Source organism: Nylanderia fulva, unplaced genomic scaffold (genome assembly GCF_048542155.1).
Source record: "Nylanderia fulva isolate GAGA-0341 unplaced genomic scaffold, ASM4854215v1 Scaffold33, whole genome shotgun sequence".
NCBI classification, from domain to species: domain Eukaryota; kingdom Metazoa; phylum Arthropoda; class Insecta; order Hymenoptera; family Formicidae; genus Nylanderia; species Nylanderia fulva.
This window is the reverse complement of record NW_028190400.1, coordinates 1,367,748-1,390,559: the sequence shown is the minus strand read 5'-3', so window position 1 is coordinate 1,390,559 and position 22,812 is coordinate 1,367,748. Positions and strand designations below refer to the sequence as shown.

The window sequence follows — 22,812 nt, the reverse complement described above, 5'->3', positions numbered from 1 at the left end:
TCATTTTTGAAAGTTGGAATTATTTAGCTACATTTACTGCATCGATAAAATCATCGACGAAATTATCAACAACGTAAACGCAGCGAATTTTAAGTTAGGTCAGGTTAGGTTAGAATTTATTATGTTCATGCAATGTGCAATGCAATCTAACTCGGACGATTAATAAAATAAATACACGAGGTGTAATAAAAATATTTGAAAACATCTAATTTATGTATGTGATCGTTTTTTCATAGTTCTCTGTAAACAAAGTTTCCAAAAATGTTATTAAAGTGCGCAAGCTCGATATTTACTTCTGGGAAATTTATGCAGGTTAGTTAGAACTTTATTTCTTAGAAAACTCTAAAAAAGGTTTGTTACAAATGACTTTCTCGCTTAATTATTAATATGAAATTTAATAAATTTAATAATTTTTATTACGTTAATATTTGTAAAGATTTTTTATAGACATTAATAAAGTCCTTTCTATATTATAATGTTAGGGATATCACAAATCTCAAGTATTTGATTTCATTTTTATTACTTTAAAATAAATGTGTTTTAAAAATTGTATATATTAACTTATATATATGAATAATTTTTAAAATATTTTTTAGTTATATATAGATATATTTTATATAATAAAAGAATTATTCATTCAAGTATAGAACATTGTAATATTACCATCCTTAAAAGGAAAAATCTGAATAAACACAATTCTGTATTTCAGAACAAACTATCATTGCTTGGTGCTATTAATTATCCTAATGATTTTACTCAAGTAAGATATATACGTAAACACTGGAATCCAAAATGGAAAAAACTAAGAAGAGAAAAAGTTATTAAAATAAAACTTCCATCATTTACTAAAGAAAAAGATCATTCTGAATTGAGTAAAGAGCAAATACGCTCTCGTATGAAGGAGTCTGGTTTTATTCCACAAAAAGCTTGGCAGGAAAGACCATCATTTATCAGCTCTACCCCTACTATTTTTGAAAGTTATGTTGCTCCTGAAGGAGATGGAAAATATTCTGCTATCACTAAAGAGGTAATTTCTCTTTTTTTGTTTTGTTTTAGTTTAAGAATATTGTTTATAATATAATTAAAAAGATATAAAATATATATATATTTTGTAAAATATAAGAGAGATGTATATTTTAATTTTACTAAATTTTTTTGCAAACACTGATCATTTACTAATAGTTTGCTAATAGATTTCATAATATTAATAATTCTAATGCATTTATTTTATGATTGCAATATAGGGAGCAAAACAAAAATTTACATTTTTGGAAAAAAAGGGCAAATCTGTAATGGCCATTAGGAAAATTAAATCATTTGATGACACATTTAAGACATCTTATTTTATTGAAGAAGCTACAGAAATTTATCAAAAGGCACATCAAGCTTTAGCTGTGTAAGAAATATATAAATATAATTAATACACAATAAATATTTTTATATAATTTTTATACAATATTACAAATTGAAGAAATTTTGAAAGAATAGAATTAAAAAATTACGAAAAATTAATAAATAGAAATCAATAAATAAATATTGTTTCTGTTTATTCAAAGTAATATTATTAAATAAAATAATTGTTTTTATTTCAGGAAAAACAAAGAAGAGTTAATAAAATATGTTACAGAAACAGCATATCCTGTAAGTTTAATATTCTTTGAGCATAGGAGATACTATATCCTTTAAGCATATACATATCTCCTATTATTACCAACTTAAAATAAACAGAAATCTGTGTTTATATAGTATTGCATATTATAATAATTTTTATATTTTTAGAAAATGATATACAATTTAATGAGTAAAACTATACACTGGAAGTTTTTAGAATCTTTGGAACCAGCTCGTGTTGTGCATGCAAGGACTACAGATGTAATAACAAAAGAGAATGTTTTTGCGCAACTTACTGTCCGATTCCACACACAACAGGTAACTTGTTTTGTACTTTTAATTTACTTGTAATTTATTTTTTTTTTTTTTATACAATACTTTTATTAATGATCTCTGAATTGAAATCTTTTTCTTTGCAGATATTAGCTATTTACGACAGGTTTGGTCGCTTAATACAAGGAAGCGAAATTCTAAAGAAAGATGTATTAGAATATATAGTATTTGAAAAACATTTAGCTAATGAATACGGCGTTTGGCGAATTCATGGCAAAATTATACCATCTTGGATGACTTCAACAGACATTGCAGAAGGTACATATGTTCTGCCAAAAGAAAAACATGATCCTGAACCTACTGAGCCTCATCCTGTGGAAGCTACATTAGTAGAAGATACGCCAAAAGATGCGACAAAGAATGTGACAAATGTACAATCTTCGTGAATTCACAAGTTATGATATATAAGTAATAATCTATTGTATATTGATTATAAAATAAAAAATATATTGCATTTTATGCAATAATACAAAACACATTTGTGTTCCAACAAAATTCAATAATAGTATTTTCACAAAAGTATATATATGTATTATTTTTTTTTAAATTATCTTAATTTTAATTTTCTGTGGATTTTCATTAATGAGAGGTTGATTATAATTACAATGAGAATACAAAAATATTTAAAAAACTTTTTTTGACACATTTTTTCTTCATATATGTAGTTATTTATATTATTATGTTTAATTAATATATATATAATATATATATATATATATATATATATATATATATAATAAAAACTTATTATATAATTCTAATAGTTAATGATAATTAATTTTTAAATGCATTTAAGTTTCTACTTGCAAATAAATCTGCAGAATATACATATGCATCGTGGTATAAATGAAAATAATCATAATTGCTTGATTTTATAAACAAACACGATTTTTTCAATTATAAAGATAATAAAAGCAATTATGATTCCACAGCACAACACTGCAATTACTAAAGAAACTTGATATAGCTCAATTGGTTGTGTTATATTGTCATTACAATTATGTTCATCACTTCCTTGTTCCAACCAACGATTCTTTAACACATCTATTAGTCCAACTTCTCTTAACTTGAGGATCCTACTCATGAAAAGAATATTTGTTTATTAAATTACTATAATATTATAGTAGAAGTTACTATAATATTATAATATTATTAAATTATATATTATAATATATAAATTGTAATTATTAAATTCATCTTTATAAGCTTATTATGAAAAACCATATCGAGTATCCAAAAAAATAAAATCGCAGTATTGATTTATTTTACAAATGAATTTTTTTTAGTAGAGAATTTTAGTAGAGAAAATCAGTTTAATTGATTTGGCACAGATTAAGGCTTTGAATCAGATTAAGTTGTATTTGGCTTTATATCTATTTGCCTTTTTTTCTATTTGTCTCTTTTTGTAAAAATATTTAGATTAATATTACCTAAAGAATATAGAATTATATAAAATTGAATTACAATAACAAATATATCATAGGAGTTTTTTTATCAATTTCACGGAAATTTTTATTATTTTTATAGATAGATATTTTGAATGATAGAAATTGCAAAATTAAAATAATCTCGTGTAGAAATTTTACTTATAATGAAATATAGACAGATCATATTTATTAAAGAACTGTATGATCGCTATTAATTTCTATAATTTCTCTAAAATACTTTGTCTAAAATATTTTATGCAGATATTTTTTTTACCCAAGATCCACGGTTCTTTTGTATTTAAAATTTTTTACGATGCCGGAAGCTGCCCATATTTTTACTAAAGGTTTTCCAGTCGGCATTAAATTACACGCAGCATGTTTTCTCTTTTTATAATAATCTTCTCCTTGATATATTGCATATTTCTTTTTTTTGCGAAAAACATGCTAATTGTTCCATTTTCTCAATATTTGATATTATGATCAAGCGCTTTGCCTCTCTTGCTTGTATAATTCGCGGATCAGAGTGTGCCTATAAATTTTTAATAGCAAATATTCAAACGTATGAAATATAAAAGCATCTTCACAAAGATTAACAAGAAATATATATATATATATATATATATATATATGTATATATGGTATATGTATATATAATGTAAGTAAACATATTTATTAAAATACCTTAAATGTCATAGCTCCAGTGGAACTTTTCAGACTGATAACGCTGTATTTAGTATTAGTTAATAAAGAAGTGAAACTATTGAATGGTGGTACATAAACATTCTTTTTTATGTAAATAAATAATACAGCACCAAATGCTATGTATATTAAAGAACAGAAAAAACCTAGCGATACTTCTAACATCCTTGATCTTTTATTTAGAAACTCGGGAATGTAGCCTTCATAAATATATATGTAACAATTATTACAAATTAATATGATTTCTCATTATCATTATTATGATATAATGTCTCATTTCTTTTAAGAAAGACGAGCAAGGTTGCAACATATTAATCGATCATTTGTACGTACTTTGATTGCAGAGATTTCCGAAGTTATAAAATAAATGTTCGTTGAAAGATGTATTTTTATATTTATCTTTATTCCATATAGCAAGAATATTCTGCGTCAAAAAAGTGCATATGCTTATTAATATATACATTATCAATATAATGTACCATATTTCTGAAGAGAAAACTCTTAACATCCATTCATTGTCATGTATCACTTCACAATGAATATACAAATTGTAACTGTGAAATTTTATTTTAAGATTATTATATACATTATTATATTCATCTATAATGTAGTTTAACTAATTAAGCTACTATCACTATTGAGTTAATTGATGTTAAGTTAATTAATATCAATACTAAACTAATTATATTTTCAACAAATTTTAAATTAACAATAAATTTTAAAAATCACGAAAAATCAAAATTACAAAATTTTAATGAATTAAATTGATGTACCTGTTTATTCCAAAAGGTAATGTAAAATCAAGAGCAATAATTCGTTCGGCAAACATATCAACCCTTGGTATTGCAATAGTTTCATTACGGGAAATAATACCTAATAATCCATCTTTATAAGTTCCATTTTCGTCTTGAACGCCCATGCCGTCTACGTTTACTCTCATGGGTTGCAATCTAAAAAAGGGAAATACTTTGATTACTATTTATTTAATTTGTCATTAGTTTCTCATAAGGTATAAAATAGGTTTGTTTTTGCAATTTATAATTCGTGCAATCTTACGTAAAGTTTAACAATTTGGAAAGAAGATTCCACATTTCACCGCAAAGTCCTGTAACTTTTGTATTATTATCGTAAAAATCAAAATAATACTGTTCCTGAAAAGTATAATATAATCGATGAAATTATCATTCAACCTCTTAATTTAATAGGGCATCATTTAGCAAATATCTATGTTGTGAATTATTTATGCAATTAATTTCACATACAATTTTTACAATTTCTTACGATTCTTACGACTGAAACTTAAAGTACCGCATTTTAAAATGTTACAAAATAATTAAAATTTTATATAAAAATAGAATAAAACTATGTTAGCACTTCTTTCTATTAATTAACAAATATTGAAAAGATAATATTAACAAAAAAAATATATATATATATATTTCTTTTTTTGTACCTTAAAAGATGTTACGGTCAAATTCTGCATTTGAAAATTGTAAGTCTCAAGTGCTCGACTCTGTCTGTGACGTTCTTGTTGTAACATCGCATACATTGGTACACTAGAAATCGGCACAAAAGTCTTTTGCATCTTGCTCCAGATAACACCGTTCATTGTGTCAGACAATGAAATTTTATACAATATAATCAAAAATAACAGTTGTTCCATAGAAATATATTGTTAACGCCTTACAAGACTTACAATATTTTTGCTTTTCCTAGCGATGAGACTCGATTTATTTATTACATATCCGCTAATATATTAAAGATCTATATCCAAGAAAAAAAATGATCATTGGATTGGTTTATGATAGATGAAAAAAGGCATACAATCATGTCATTTTAGATAAAATCTATTTTTTTTTTTAAAATTGCGTTAGACGTATATGTCAGATTGCAATCTTTAGATATATTACTCTTCCGTTTTCTATATTTTATCAAATTGTATATAAAAATACATAAAAGAATAATTATATATAAATGGCTACATATTCCAATACAAAAACAGTAACAATGAGTATAATAAAATTAATATATAAAAATACACAATTTAATATTTACTTTTTAGAACCATTACTTGCGATCAAAAGAAATATCTCGCATCGAGAATTTTATATTATATTTATATAATTTATCGTAACTAATCAATTTTAATCGTTATCATGATTTGCGCAATGTGTCGTGCTTTGATTATTGTATTTAAAGGTACATTGATATATTATCACAAAACTAATGCACACATTAAAGACGTTCAATTTTATGTGTTTTAATTTTTCAATAAAAGCAATATTGCAACTAATAATTGTATATACTAATGTAAATAATTGTACAGTTACAAAATCTTGAACTTGTGAAAAGCATTAAGCATATACATATAATTTATAAAAAAAAACATGATCCATATTATCGTAAGTTCAATTACTCAATGTATAATTATTACTTTAATCATAGACTATTAGTGTCATGTATTAAAATCATATTTTATCTGTTTCAATAAATTTTGATCGCGTGGCATGTAAATACGACGCTTGAATGACCATCGATAGCTTGTTAAAATTGTTGCTGTTTGCGCGCATGCGAGATTAGTCTCTAGGAATATCGCGAACGATATGAATATGTCGAGTTTCGCGCGCTTGTCCCGCTTTCCCGCCATAATCAAGTGCGCGTCCATTAATTATATTTGGGTGTGATTAGTGTAAATGTAATTAAGTTTTTGCAAGTGCGCGCTTAATTATAATTAATTATTTTCGCTAATGTGTACCACGAAGAAAATTAAATCAGAGTACACAAGGAGGCCTGGGGTAGCATCGAGCAACGGCAAAGCAACCATGAAGTGAATAATTTTTATTATTTTATTTATTACTATTTATAAAAAATATATTTTTTATTTTGGCTACTATAATTTGGATTCTATTATATGTTACAGTTCAACTATAGAGACATCACGCGCTGGCGAAGCAACTCTAGAGTGAGTAATTATATAAATTTTTTAAAGATTCTTATTGAATATCTACAATGTGATAATTATTAATATTATTTTACGATTTATTCAAATAAACAATTTTTGTACGATGTAATACATCGTGTTTAATACATTATATTTTATAATGCGAATACTTATTTAGTCAGCTCTTTTAATTTTTAAAGCCACAATCTCCACTTGATTCCTCTCGACCAATAGAGCCAAACGCGATGTTATTGCGACAATTATGAAGGAAAGAACATTTGAAAAGGAATTTGAATCCTATGGTTGGGATCTCAAAAATTCCCCCTGTTCCTTCTCTTAACATCCTCTGTAAAGAAATAGGCGAGAAAAATATTGGTCCGAAAGTCCCGATTCAGCCGACTTTCGGACCAATATTTTTCTCGCCTATTTCTTTACAGAGGATGTTAAGAGAAGGAACAGGGGGAATTTTTGAGATCCCAACCATAGGATTCAAATTCCTTTTCAAATGTTCTTTCCTTCATAATTGTCGCAATAACATCGCGTTTGGCTCTATTGGTCGAGAGGAATCAAGTGGAGATTGGGGATTATATTTTATATTTATCTATAAAATATAAGAACAAAAGTTTAGATAAAAATCTTTTAATGTCTCTTTCATTAACCTTTTATTTTTATTTGTGCACTATTTTTATATGATTATGATATTTCTTACAGTCAGGAATATATTTTATGAACATATTTTATATGTAATTTTAAGAAACATATTATATAATTGTATATAAAATATCATAAAATATATTCTCGACTGTAAGAAATATCATAATCGTAAAAAAATAATGCAGAAATAAAAATGAAAAATTAGTGAGAGAGACATTATGGATATTAGAGAGACATCATATACAACGCGATTTCCATGCGTCATAAGATTTCTGGAACTCCTTGACTGGGATGCTGTTCAGGGAGGCCGTCGAAGTAGCTTGTACGTTGTCAACCGACTCGAGCTGTTGTCCTTTGAGCTCCCTTTTCAGCCGAGGAAATAAAAAAAAGTCCGCCGGAAATTGGGATTATCTGCACAGAGTTGCTTGAGTTCTTCACAAACTTCCACTCGGTGTTGCTTTTGCGCATCGGTCAACACTCTGGGCACAAGTTTTGCGCAAATCTTCCGCATGGCCAAGTCTTCCGATACAATCTCGTGAACAATCGTTTTCGGCAAGTTCAATAATTCCGACATTAAGCGAACATTCATTCGACGGTCTGAATTCAATAATTGGCGCACACGAGTCACATTGTCGTCCGTTCGCGATGTTGACGGGCGTCCTGCGCGGGCCTCGTCGGCGACCTCCTTCCGACCTTCTCTAAACATCTTGTGCCATCTGTTTGACTGCGATTTGGAAAGGCAATACATATATGTATGTATGAATATATGTATGGATTTTTTACGGTTTTATGGGTATTTAATTTACTAAATAATTATAATAAAATAAAATCTAATTAAGTAAATACATATATTAAAAGCTAAAAGAAAAATTATTTAATTATTATTTAAATAACTAATTAATTAAGAGACAGGGAGAGAAAATTGATATTATTGAAAACATTGTATATTATTCAGTTTTCTTTAAAATTCTAATTATAATTTTTTCTAACAAAATTTATTGATATATGTCTACGCTGAGTGTTTTTTATTTCGTAATAGTATATTATGTTTTCCAAAACGAGTACCCCAAATGATATAAGCGTTCCCCAACAGAGTATCATAAAAATTAGGTAGACTTGATGCAAATCGATCATCTTGAACTGTGTTTGTTTTTGTTCTGTATTTTCCATTTTTGTTTTCAACCAACGATCTGAAAGAGCGTCCATCAGTCCGACTTCAATAAATTTGATAAGTCTGAAAAATAGATTGATGACAAAAAAATATAATATCTATTATTAATAGTTTCTTAAATGACAAATATAAATCTTAATGTTTATACTTGCATAATACTTACGCATAATCTATAGTTTTCTTGTAAGGATAATTCTTCTGAACTCCAAATGATATATATGTCTCATTGTAATCACCTACAGCTGCGAGGCGGCAGTCGTCTCTATTCAATGCGTTAAATCGATCGCTAATTTCGAACAATGCATATTTTTTCTTGTTGTTGCACATTTTATTGTGCATATCCTCCGCAACATCTATGAATTGAACACGGTCAAGTAGATTTTTGTCACTTCTTTCTCCATATTTACTCTAAAATAGAAAGTGATAAATTATTGCCTTTAAAATATGTTATCTTTAAATTATTTGTTATAGCAATTATTTAATGTATGGCACAATAAAAAATTGTAAACGTAAATTATTTTATTTTGCAAAACATTCACTGGAATTCAAGCAAACTCCCGAATACTATTAGTGTGCAAATTTCTTTTATTATTGTGTAAATATTAATTTTGTTTCACGTATACATATGTACACAGAGACAATTTTCTCTTAGAATTTATCCTGAAAATCATGGTAATCATGGATAAAATTCTTCCAATATCGTATTGTCCAAGATTACCATGATTTTTATGGTAAATTCTAAGAAAAAATTCTCTCCGTGTACATTTAACCGCTTAATATTTATTGATTAAGATTCCTATATTTTAAGACAGAAAAATTTATGATAACAAATTTTTTTTAATATTTACGTAAAGATAATAATAGATGATAGAGCCACGAAATGCTAGCAGGGTTTTGTTTGTATTAGAAAATAGAGTATCTATATCATAAAATGGCAACCTTGGGTCTCTATTCGTCATACGATATATAAGATGAGAACTAAAAGCTAATAATATCAGCCATGCGAATAAACTCTTTGACAATGACAAAATTTTATTTTTATTATGAAAAGCATCAGGTATATAACCTGTAAAAAAAGCACAAAATTATTCTATCAGCGAAAAAATGCGTTTTTACGCTTAATTTTCTTAATTATATTACTATACCTTGTCCGCACATCATCGCATAAGAATAGAAAAAATGATCACTTAGACTAAAATTTTCAGAGACTTCTTTTTCAGGTTTGTAATTCCTCGGTATTTTCTGCAGAAAATAACCGACCAAACTTAGAATAATCAGCAATAATATTATAAAATACCATGTTTTCGGTGAAAATAACGTTAATATCCATGTATTATCGAATAGCCATTCCGGTTTAACATAAATATGAAATCTGAAATCAGTTCATTAATAATTATCCATATAGATATGCAGATAAAAAATATATACATAGATAAAACAGTAACTCTTCTTTCTATTTTTTTTCTTCCATTCGGTTGTACACAAAGAAATTTTAATTAATAATTTCGAAATGTGCGCGCGTTTTCAAAAATAAACAATTACGTTAATTTATATTTATATTATCGTACACGGAGAGAATTTTTTCTTAGAATTTCCCTGAAAATCATTGGTAATCGTAAGACAATATGATATTGGAAGAATTTTATAAAAGTTTCATTGATTAATATTTACCACAATAAAAAATATTAATATGTACGCATAGTAAATTTGACTATATCTACATAGTAAAATTAATTGAATATATTTTATATCTTATTAGATATATTAATATATTTTATTGTGGTAAATATTAATCAGAAAAACTCTTATAAAATTTCTCCAATATAGTATTATCCCACAATTATGGTTTTCAAGGTAAATTCTAAAAGAAAATCCTTTGTGTATACATATATGTCTGTGTATATATATATATATATATATATATATATATATATACGAGTATATCGACTTGAAAACTCACTGGCATTTCCAAAGAGCTGTTGTGTAGTCCATGGCATCCATACGACTTAGAAAGAATCCAGTTCTCATAATTGCCTGCGCTTCATTTCGTGTTAGCATACCAACTACGCCGGTATAGCTACCGTTCTCTAGCTTCTCGCCAAAATCTTGATTGTTTATTTTGATCGGGACAAATCTGAAAATATGATAATTTAATTTTTGATTAACAAATTTCATTGCGTGATTAAACATATGCATAATATAAAGCATCAAAGACAATTGCAATATTATTCGATATATTTATTATAAAAAATCGTAACGTACGTGAAATTTAGATAATCCTCAAGAAGATACCATAAATCGCCGCAAATACCATTAACTTTTGTGTCATTGTCGTAAAACATTACCATATTTTTTTCCTACAAACAGAACAAAATTATTACGCGCAACATGCGTATTTTAATATTATAACAGTGTCATATACTTATGAAAAATTTAAAAATGTGTGAATTTTGGAACACAACTCTTTCAAAAATTAATGTTTTTATTAATCTTTTTAGAATCACTTAATACCTCATAATACACAGCTCTCACTACTTCGTTTCTCATATCGCGTATTTCTAGTGCTTGACGTTTGGCTAAATTTTCTTTCTGAAGAGTGGCAAATTGCGGAATACTAAACAATTGCACAAATTTCTGCTTTTGTTTCAGCCAGATTAATCCATTTATAGCGCAACAGCCCATAATTGCGAATTGAAAAATCATAATCATTAATATGCATTGCATAGCCATTTCCGCAAACTTGTATCGTTAGTCAATTTTACGTCGATCGTGCAACATGGAATATAACTAACTGAACACATATTAGATTGTAATTTCCAATGGAATATATATATACACGGTACACATTATTATTTTCCATCATGTCTCTTCCCTTCACTTTTAATGCACAGTTATTACGAGATCACCGGAAATTGATAACGCGTAGATTAATCACTTTTCTGGATTAATGGACATTATCGTATTCATCAGTAATAATCTAGTTTAATAGTATTTAAACCGTGACCAGAAACACCTTATTTTGTCTGCCAATCAAATATAATTATTTATTTGCCTTTTAATACTTTTTTTTAAATATTATTTAAATGACTGATGTTAATATAATCTTTGACAATTTCTTTCAGTTTTTTTTTTCAAAAATATAATATAAAGTGTCGTCTGTTTTTTATAAAACTGCGGACAAATTTTTATAGATGTAATATTATGTCTTCACATGCATGACAAAATATATATTTACGTAAGTAAATGCAAGTACGATATTTATTTCAATTTATAAAATTTATCTCATTAAGATAAAATTTGTAAAATTTATTTCATTAAGATATTTATTTTATTGTTTGTTATTACTTATATTAATACTTTACGTCAAATTTTAAGTCTTTTAAAGAAATAAAATTATGTAATATTAATAAAACAGTAATTTTCTAATAATAATATCTGAAGAAAAAAATCAATATTTAAGTCAATATTTAATTAAATATAAATATATATAATTATATATATACTTTTTTCTAAATATATATACATAATGAATACTAGAATATGATTGATTTATATATAACGTAGACACATACAACAAAAATATTATTTTGAACCAAAAAAAATACAAAAGTGTGCGGTAATGGCAATACTTTTTTCCTCGATATATCTTTATGTGATTTATAAATTGTAATTCTTCTTTTTCTCATTAATATGATTTATAATATTAAGTTGCACGATTTTTTATTCGCAAATATCAGCAAATATAATTAACTTATAAAAGAATAAAAGGCAATTTAAATAAAAAATAAAGAGTTTTAAATCTGTTTTTACAATATCCCTGATATAAGAATAATGCTAATTAGGATTATTAGCCCTCTTACAATAATTTGGTATAAGATTAATTATATTATATAATATAATATATATTGATAATAATTTGATATAATACACATTAATTAAATATTTTTTTATTAATAGAATTATTAATGATTACAATTTTTCAATTATAGCATTATACAATACTTACATTAATTACTAAATAACTTAAAAATAAGAACATTTTAAATATATATAATAGTTTCTGAATGTGAGTTAAATTCTTGCTCGTAAATAAATTTTTTATGTATATATTTGCGATGGCATAAATAAAAATAATTACAATTGCTTAAATTTATAAGTATATACAATTTTCTCAATTATAAGAATAACAAAAGCTATTACTGTTCCACAGCACATCACTGCAATTAGTAAAGCAATTTGATCTATTCCAATTGCTTCCGTCGTTTTAATATTATCGTCTTTAATTTTTTTTTCCATCCAACGTTCTTCTAGCACATCCCAGAGTCCAACTTCCATTAATTTGAGTATTCTATTTATAAAAGTTATCTTTTTACAAAACAGACATATTATAACATTATATAATTGTATATTTTAAAAAATAGCTGATCTCTTTTACCCGAGATCGATGGTTCTCTTGTACTTAAAATTCTTTACGATGCCTGCAGCTATCCACATATTCAAATAGGATTCTCCAACTGGAGTTAGTTTGCATATAGTGTTTGTTGCTTTGTATGCGTCTTCACCTTGAAATACAGCATATTTTTTTTCTGTTGAGGAACATATTGTTTCAAACATTTCTTCAATTGTTGATGCAAAGACAACGCGTTTCGCCGTTCTTACTCGTACAAAATCTCTGTTAGGGCTTATCTAAATATTTTAAAAAATGAATTTAAGGTCATATATATACAAATGTATAAGCATTTGTTTTAATTCTTTAAATCATATGAATTTATTTAAAGTAAAAAATAAAATTAAAAATTTAATAAATTATGTTTATTAGTTTATTACATGTATAATTAGTATTAGAGATATATTAATACTTTATATATGTATATATTTATTTATTTATTAATACCTTAAATGCAATATCTGCAACAGAACCTTTCAGAGTAATAACTCTATATCTAGTATGAGTTACCATAGATTGAAGATTATCAAATGGCGGTATAATAATACTTTTTGTCATATAAATAAATAATACAGCACCAAATGCCATATATAATATAGAACAAAAAAGACCTAGTGATATTTCTAATATCTTTGATCTTCCATATAGAATCTCAGGAACGTAGCCTATTACAATTATTACGTAATTAATTACGTTTTATGTCACTTCGATAAAACTTTTTGATAATAACAGATATATACATAAATATATATATATATATATATATATATATATATAATTTTAAAATAATATATTATGCATTGTTAAAATTTAGAATCTGATTTCTGAATTACACAATTTCTAAATCATACTTTTAGAATTTCTCTTTTTTTCTCTTCATAAAAGATATATAAAGATATTTTAAAATTTTTATAAATTATATAATATTTGCATTGCTATTTAATTTTATTGCAGTATATGTATATACATATATAACTATTGAAAAACAAGAGCAAAAATGTAATATTTGATCTTGCTCCTTCATACTTTGATTGCAGAGCATTCCAAAATTATAAAAGAAATGTTCGCCGAAGTTTGTGTTTTTATATTTGTTCTCGATTCGTGTGAGAATAATTTGTGACCAAAAACTACAGATGCTTAGCGTTACATGCATAACCAGTATAATGCACCATACTTTCCAAGAGAACACCTTTGCCATCCATGTGATGTCGTGCATTTCCTCGAGACGAATATATGTTCGATAACTAAAATCGTTTTACCATTATTATAGACATCTATATAGATATAGATTTTTATCAAGATTTTACTGAACTATTAAAGATAAATTTACACGTCATTTATTTACATAAAATATATATTTCTTTAGAAACTCAATTAATTATTTTTTTCTCTATTTAAGTTTTAAATATAGAATGACAAAACTTCATTATAATAAACAAAATTAAATATGTACCTATTTATCCATAAAGGCATTGTAAAATCAGTAGCTGTAAGTCGCGAACTGTATGTTTCGATTTTTGGTATAGCAATAGTTTCATTACGAAAAAGTATGCCTAATAATCCATTTAAATAAGTTTGGTTTTTTTCTGCCACACCTGCGCTGTTTACTTTTGATCGTATTGGTTGTAATCTAAATATACAAAATATATCTCTTTTACAACCACTGTTTATTCTTAATTTTGTGTGTACATATATATATGTATATGTATATATATATATATATATATATTATATGTATATATATATATATTACACATAAATCTAAGAACATATTAAAATCTGTTTTCATGATCTAATCAATAGAATATGTATTTCTTACGTAAAATTTAATGATTCGGAGAGAAGAGTCCATAAATCACCGCAAAGTCCTGTAACTTTCGTGTCGTTGTCGTAAAATTCAAAAAAATTTGGTTCCTAAAATACATATAATCGAGGAAATTATTAGTCAATTCCTCGATTCTTGTGTTTTTTCATTCTGTTTCTTTTTTTCTCTTTAATTTATATCTTCTATTACATAATTATCTATAGCAAATTATTGCAGTAATTATTATTATGTTGAAAATAATAAATAATTAATTTAATCGTTCGTTTTCCAATTAAATCCGAAAGATATATTTTTTACCTCGTGAATTACTACATTTTCATTAAAAATTAAATATATGTATATATATTTTTTTTCATTACTAGTTTTCACACGTATAATATTATATATATATATTAGTTATCTGCTATTTTTCTGTCTCTTATAAATTTTTACAATCTAATTTTTTATAATTAAAATTTAAGATAAAATTTAAAATGTTAAATGTCAAATTAATAATGTATTACATGAAATTTTTTAAATCATAGGAAATAAAATATAATAGCTTTAATATTCAAATCTTTTTGTAATATATATAAATTTTGCTAGAGTGATATGTTTTATAAATTATATAGCATATGAATGATTATTATTAATTAACAGAAATATTTAAATAATATTGTTAATTTTTATTTTTTAGAAATATAGTTATCGCATGATTTCACAAAATATTAAGGACAACCATTAGATATCTAAGTAAAAATAACATACCTGGAAAGATGTTAAAGTCAAATTCTGCAATTGAAAATTGTGATTTTCGAGTGCTCGATTTTGTTTGAAACGTTCTTGTTGCATCATAGCATATGCTGGTACATTCGAAATTGGCACAAAAATCTTCTGCATCTTATCCCAAATTACGCCGTTCATTATTTTAGAAAATACCAACAACCTATTCGATGTAACCAGTTGTCTCACAAAAATGCTTTATGTGCATTTCGACGACTTATAACGATTATACTGACGACGACTTATATGTTATTTGCACAATAACTGTGAAATTATTATCGTGTATCTGATCACGTTTGCTCAAGTTAATAGAAAAGACAAATGAGAATAAAATAGTTTGTCGTGTGTTTACTTTAGATAACATCTCTTTCTGAAATATTCTACACGTGTGAACTTAATAATTTTTAGCATTAATTTCTAACTGGGGAAATGTGTGTGCGATTACATGTATTATATATATATACACACACGCACACGCACACACACACATATATATATATATATGTATATATATATATATATATATATATATATATATATAAATATTTTCGTCGATTATTCTCTTACTTTGATACAGTATTTTCCATTTAATTAGGAAAAAGTGAATATTGCATATTTTATTATTGCAAAAATTGTAGAATTAGAGTAGCAATATTCAATATAGTTAAACGACTTTAAAGACTTAAAAGATTGTAGAATATATAGTAATAATATTCAATACATTTAAATAACTTTAATCTTTAATGTAGATCGCAAATTGACGATATTTTACAATACATTTTACTTACATTATTTGTTCGCGGTTAATCAATTTTAGTAGCAATCATGATAATCTACAGAATGTGTTAGTATTTTTTCCATGATGCCTTGATGGCGCATTGATATGTTATCATACAGTGAAACTAATGCACAGGTGAAAGCAAGGATAATAAATACATGTCATAACGTACATGAAAAAACGTAAATGTGAATTATAGAGATATCTTTTATGCATAACTTATAAATTATCCTTTATGTAACTAAGAATTTACGGTAGAAAAAATAGTAAAATTTATTTAACGCGGAGCAAAAAATTTAAATGGATTCATTATCACATTAGTGATCTTGAGATACACATGTTATACATGTAAATAATTAAATATTGATCACATTAAATATTATGCAATGTGATACATATTATAAATAGAAAGATAATCTAATTAGCGTAAAATAAAAATAGAGAGATAAAATTATATATAGAAAATTGTTAGAACAGTTAATTAAACAAATTTATTTCTCCGTAGTCTAAAAAAATTTATTATTCAAATTTCTTAATTAATAGTTCCTTAATTATTTACCATAATTGTTCGATATATCAATATTTCCTTATTATAGAAGGAAGGGAATAATCAATCGCAACATACGAAAAACATGAATTGTATATTATATTTGACTGGATATATAAAGGCCTTAATGTATAATCTTTCGCTGAAATTTTTATTCGACATAAATTAACTTAGATCTACGTTTCTGTGACAAACCTTCGAGGCGGTTAGGAGTACAATCGATACAAATTTCTCGATTCGGAGGTTCGTCAGTTCTAGAGAAGTCTTATTTAACTTTAATTAAATAACTTTCGCGCACTCTCTCTCCGATCATTGTCCGTCCAGTTAACGAACATTGGAGGTAAAAATTGCCGAACCGAACGATTAAGTCCAGTCTTCTTTATTTTTTCTCCAGCAAACGGAATTCGCTTTTTATGTTTTTTTTTTTCACATTAATACAAAATTATAAAAAGTTATAATACAGTCTTCTTTCGGATGCTTTAATTCTGTGTTTTCTCTAATCGTTCTGCGTTATTCATTATACCTCGAAGGGTTAAAATAGGCATTAATTTTACAAAGTTCATTATCAGATAGTGTCGAATCGAGTGACAATAATTTAGCGTTTTTTAGGATGTATATTCTACGTTCTATACACGAATAACATATGATTTATACATGAACGCTGATATTTTTTTAACGTCGCTGCGTGTTAATTGATATTAAATCTCAGTTATTTGTGTCGAGGTCAAAAAATACTAAGGATATACGGCTGAAAAAATAGCAAGTGTCTGAAAAATTTATCGTAACAACTTATCTTTCTCATAGCAATGTAAAATTATCTCTCTTAGCGATGTGAAATTATATGCTTATATTAAAAACTTTTTGAATACTCGCGATATGTGCGTGACATAGGGAAGCTATAAATATTACAATAAATTAATTCATGATTGTGTTTTTCATCAGCACTATGCTCCACAACTAAAGTATGCCAATCAATATAATAGATTTATATATAGTACAATTGCAATAATCAAATAATAATTAATATTTGTCGATAAAAAAAGCGAGACCCTAAAGACAGATAAAAGATACACATATGCAGTTATTATAAAATATACAAATTGAATACCTTTTTGTTAACAGTCAATATTCATTATCCGAGTTTTGGCATACGATATGATAATTATAAAAACTGCTTTTTAAAAAACATCTCAAACCATACATTCACGAAACACACACATTCACACTTGTTTTCTCTTTCGCGCTTCCTCTTTCATTTCTGCTTATTACAATATATATCCGATTGCGCGTGCTCGCACCTTTTTGAACAATTCTGTAAAGATTATTTGAAAACATGATTCATAAGGTATGCCTTATATAGAGTATAACAATATTCCATACAATATTATACTCTTTGGACAGAGCATGCATAATTAAACATTCGTTTTAATGTAGATATCAATATCTGTTGATATTGTATTCTGCAAATTTATATTTCTTTTTTGAAATAGAATTATCTCTTTCTCTCTCTTTGCTTTTCTTATATATTATAACTTATGAATAAACGTATAAATTATACATATATTCTCACTCTAATATAATGTTTCATTGAATATTTATCTCGTAAAAATAAAAAAGATAAGTCTTGAAAATTTTATTCTATTGTTGCACGACTATAGTCACAAATGGGGAATCGTGTTAAAGCACGATATCCGATTCTATGTCCTGCCTATGTAAATATTAAACTAGTTTATATATGTATGAGACATGATCGACATATATTATTAAAATAAACGGCAGTATAAAATACGTGCATATTTGTAACAATAAATAAATGCATGTGTATGACAATGATTAAGTCTTGTAGCTGGCTTCTATATTCTTCCTTCGTTTGATATTATCCAAAAAGAGTCTCCAATAGTTGTGAGAATACATACAATACGTCATCCGAAATACGCGACAATATAAAATACGTGTATATTTGTAAAAATAAATAAATATACATACATATGGCAGGGATTAGTGTTGCAGCAGCTTCTTGTATTTATTTTGTTCGTTTGATACTATCTAAAGAAGTATCCGATAGTGTTTTATCATTACTGATAATTTATTATTGCAGCAAATATACGAAAAACATATACTATTCATAGCAAAGTCGTTTATTTCGAGACTCTCGTCTCAGTTGTGACTTTTACTGGGATCCGGAACCTGACGACCAATTGCGCACCATTTTGCAATGGTCTTGAACCGTTGTTCATCGCATTTGCTATGGACACACTAGTCTGAGGTGCTACTACAGGTAAAACTTTCTTCGCACCGCTCAACTTGGGTGAGCAACACTGTTTATCGTCATAGACATCATTTAGATTGACATTTGTAGTAGGATTCTGGTAATTATTAGATGTTTTTATCGGCGTTCCATATTCCATATTGAAACCGCAATTTGGTCTCTGCTCAACGCAGTTAGAATTTGGAACAGTATTCGCTGTCGGCAGCATTTTTATCGCGTTGCTGTGATCGTTGAGATTACAGATGACCGTTGGCTCAGTGCCTGTTTTCTGATCGCTTTTATTATATATGGGCGCTGACAATTGTGTCGAGTTGGTTTTATTCGTGCTTTTATGGCTACTACCGGAATAACTGGTAATAGATTCGTTGCAAAAATCACTCAAGTAGGTTTGATTTATATACCAATTGTGTAGCCGGTGATGAATCTCTGGGAATTGTGGCCTGCGATTCGCTACTTCATACCAACATTCAATCATTAAATTGTAAATCATTGTCAGACAGTCTTCCGGACATGGCAATAATTGCCGTGAGCGAATCATGTCTATTACTTCCTGATTGTTATATCCATAATATGGCTAAAGAAACATAAAATATATAAATTAGAAGAAAAATTTTTCGCAACTAGAATATATTGCTTTTGATATTCGGGAATGGTTAATTATTTCAATTTTACCTGTAAACCATAGCTGTATATTTCTCAAAATACAACTCCGAAACTCCATACATCTGATTCAGTAGTGAATTTACCATAAAGAATTGACTCAGGTGGCATTCATCGAACAGGTAATTCCTCGGTATTTTGCGCAAAAAATAACCGACCAAATTTAAAATAATAAGCAATAATATTATAAAATACCATGTTTTCGGTGAAAATAACGTTAATATTCATGTATTATCGAATAGCCATTCCGGTTTAACATAAATATGAAATCTGAAATCAGTTTATTAATAATTAATCATACGTATAGATATGCAGATAAAAAAGATATACATAGATAAAACAGTAACTCTTCTTTCTGTTTTTTCTTCCATTTGGTTATACAGAAAGGAATTTTAATTAATAATTTAGAAATGTGCGCGCGTTTTCAAAAATAAACAATTACGTTAATTTATATTATCGTACACGGAGAGAATTTTTTTTTAGAGTTTCCCTGAAAATCATTGGTAATCGTGAAACAATATGATATTAGAAGAATTTTATAAGAGTTTCATTGATTATTATTTATCACAATAAAATATATTAATATGTACGCATAGTGAATTTGACTATACTTACATAGTAAAATTAATTGAATATATTTTATATCTTATTAGATATATTAATATTTTTTATTGTGGTAAATATTAATGAGAAAAACTCTTATAAAATTCCTCCAATATAGTATTATCCCACAATTATGGTTTTCAAGGTAAATTCTAAAAGAAAATCCTTTGTGTATACATATATGTCTGTGTATACATATATGGCTGTGTATATATGTATATATATATATATATATATATATATATATCGACGTGAAAACTCACTGGAATTTCCAAAGAGCTGTTGTGTAGTCCATGGCATCCATACGACTTACAAAAAATCCAGTTCTCATAATTGCCTGCGCTTCATTTCGTGTTAACATACCAACTACGCCGGTATAGCTATCGTTCTCTAGCTTCTCGCCAAAATCTTGATTGTTTATTTTGATCAGGATAAATCTGAAAATATAATAATTTAATTTATGATAAACAAATTTTATTGCGTGATTAAACAAATGCATAATATAAAGTATCAAAGACAATTACAATATTATTCGATATATTTATTATAAAAAATCGTAACGTACGTGAAATTTAGATAATCCTCAAGAAGATACCATAAATCGCCGCAAATACCATTAACTTTTGTGTCATTGTCGTAAAACATCACCATATTTTTTTCCTACAACAGAACAAAAGTATTACGCGCAACATGCGTATTTTAATATTATAACAGTGTCATATACTTATGAAAAATTTAAAAATGTGTGAATTTTGGAACACAACTCTTTCAAAAATTAATGTTTTTATTAATCTTTTTAGAATCACTTAATACCTCATAATACACAGCTCTCACTACTTCGTTTCTCATATCGCGTATTTCTAGTGCTTGACGTTTGGCTAAATTTTCTTTCTGAAGAGTGGCAAATTGCGGAATACTAAACAATTGCACAAATTTCTGCTTTTGTTTCAGCCAGATTAATCCATTTATAGCGCAACAGCCCATAATTGCGAATTGAAAAATCATAATCATTAATATGCATTGCATAGCCATTTCCGCAAACTTGTATCGTTAGTCAATTTTACGTCGATCGTGCAACATGGAATATAACTAACTGAACACATATTAGATTGTAATTTCCAATGGAATATATATATACACGGTACACATTATTATTTTCCATCATGTCTCTTCCCTTCACTTTTAATGCACAGTTATTACGAGATCACCGGAAATTGATAACGCGTAGATTAATCACTTTTCTGGATTAATGGACATTATCGTATTCATCAGTAATAATCTAGTTTAATAGTATTTAAACCGTGACCAGAAACACCTTATTTTGTCTGCCAATCAAATATAATTATTTATTTGCCTTTTAATACTTTTTTTTAAATATTATTTAAATGACTGATGTTAATATAATCTTTGACAATTTCTTTCAGTTTTTTTTTCAAAAATATAATATAAAGTGTCGTCTGTTTTTTATAAAACTGCGGACAAATTTTTATAGATGTAATATTATGTCTTTACATGCATGACAAAATATATATTTACGTAAGTAAATGCAAGTACGATATTTATTTCAATTTATAAAATTTATCTCATTAAGATAAAATTTGTAAAATTTATTTCATTAAGATATTTATTTTATTGTTTGTTATTACTTATATTAATACTTTACATCAAATTTTAAGTCTTTTAAAGAAATAAAATTATGTAATATTAATAAAACAGTAATTTTCTAATAATAATATCTGAAGAAAAAAATCAATATTTAAGTCAATATTTAATTAAATATAAATATATATAATTATATATAATTTTTTCTAAATATATATACATAATGAATAATAGAATATGATTGATTTATATATAACGTAGACACATACAACAAAAATATTATTTTGAATAAAAAAAAATACAAAAGTGTGCGGTAATGGCAATACTTTTTTCCTCCATATATCTTTATGTGATTTATAAATTATAATTCTTCTTTTTCTCATTAATATGATTTATAATATTAAGTTGCACGATTTTTTATTTGCAAATATCAGCAAATATAATTAACTTATAAAAGAATAAAAGGCAATTTAAATAAAAAAT

At 26.3% G+C, this 22,812-nt stretch overlaps 3 protein-coding genes and 1 pseudogene across 3 annotated transcripts; 1 reads left to right on the top strand and 3 right to left on the bottom strand.

Annotated features, from left to right (window-relative positions):
- Nucleotides 1-93: 93 nt before the first annotated feature.
- mRpL45 (mitochondrial ribosomal protein L45) lies at nucleotides 94-2,420 on the top strand. The gene is made up of 6 exons (XM_029318680.2): nucleotides 94-312; nucleotides 710-1,027; nucleotides 1,245-1,396; nucleotides 1,593-1,641; nucleotides 1,780-1,929; nucleotides 2,031-2,420. The coding sequence occupies exons 1-6, from the start codon at nucleotides 262-264 to the stop codon at nucleotides 2,328-2,330; spliced, it is 1,020 nt and encodes a 339-aa protein (XP_029174513.1). The 5' UTR covers nucleotides 94-261; the 3' UTR covers nucleotides 2,331-2,420.
- A 380-nt stretch (nucleotides 2,421-2,800) lies between these two features.
- Nucleotides 2,801-4,578, bottom strand: LOC114946004 (uncharacterized; annotated as a pseudogene).
- Nucleotides 4,579-9,654: 5,076 nt separating this feature from the next.
- Nucleotides 9,655-11,607, bottom strand: LOC114943096 (glutamate receptor ionotropic, kainate glr-3-like). Its single transcript, XM_029318677.2, has 5 exons — nucleotides 11,348-11,607; nucleotides 11,099-11,193; nucleotides 10,797-10,970; nucleotides 9,982-10,208; nucleotides 9,655-9,902 (listed from the first exon to the last, which is right to left on the bottom strand). Exons 1-5 carry the CDS (start codon nucleotides 11,564-11,566, stop codon nucleotides 9,655-9,657), a joined length of 963 nt encoding a protein of 320 aa, XP_029174510.2. The 5' UTR covers nucleotides 11,567-11,607.
- Nucleotides 11,608-12,924: 1,317 nt separating this feature from the next.
- On the bottom strand, nucleotides 12,925-16,079 carry LOC114946003 (glutamate receptor ionotropic, kainate 5-like). The gene is made up of 7 exons (XM_029322386.2): nucleotides 15,856-16,079; nucleotides 15,103-15,197; nucleotides 14,737-14,913; nucleotides 14,310-14,527; nucleotides 13,731-13,948; nucleotides 13,272-13,522; nucleotides 12,925-13,184 (listed from the first exon to the last, which is right to left on the bottom strand). Exons 1-7 carry the CDS (start codon nucleotides 16,009-16,011, stop codon nucleotides 12,971-12,973), a joined length of 1,329 nt encoding a protein of 442 aa, XP_029178219.2. The 5' UTR covers nucleotides 16,012-16,079; the 3' UTR covers nucleotides 12,925-12,970.
- Between the last annotated feature and the right edge of the window lie 6,733 nt (nucleotides 16,080-22,812).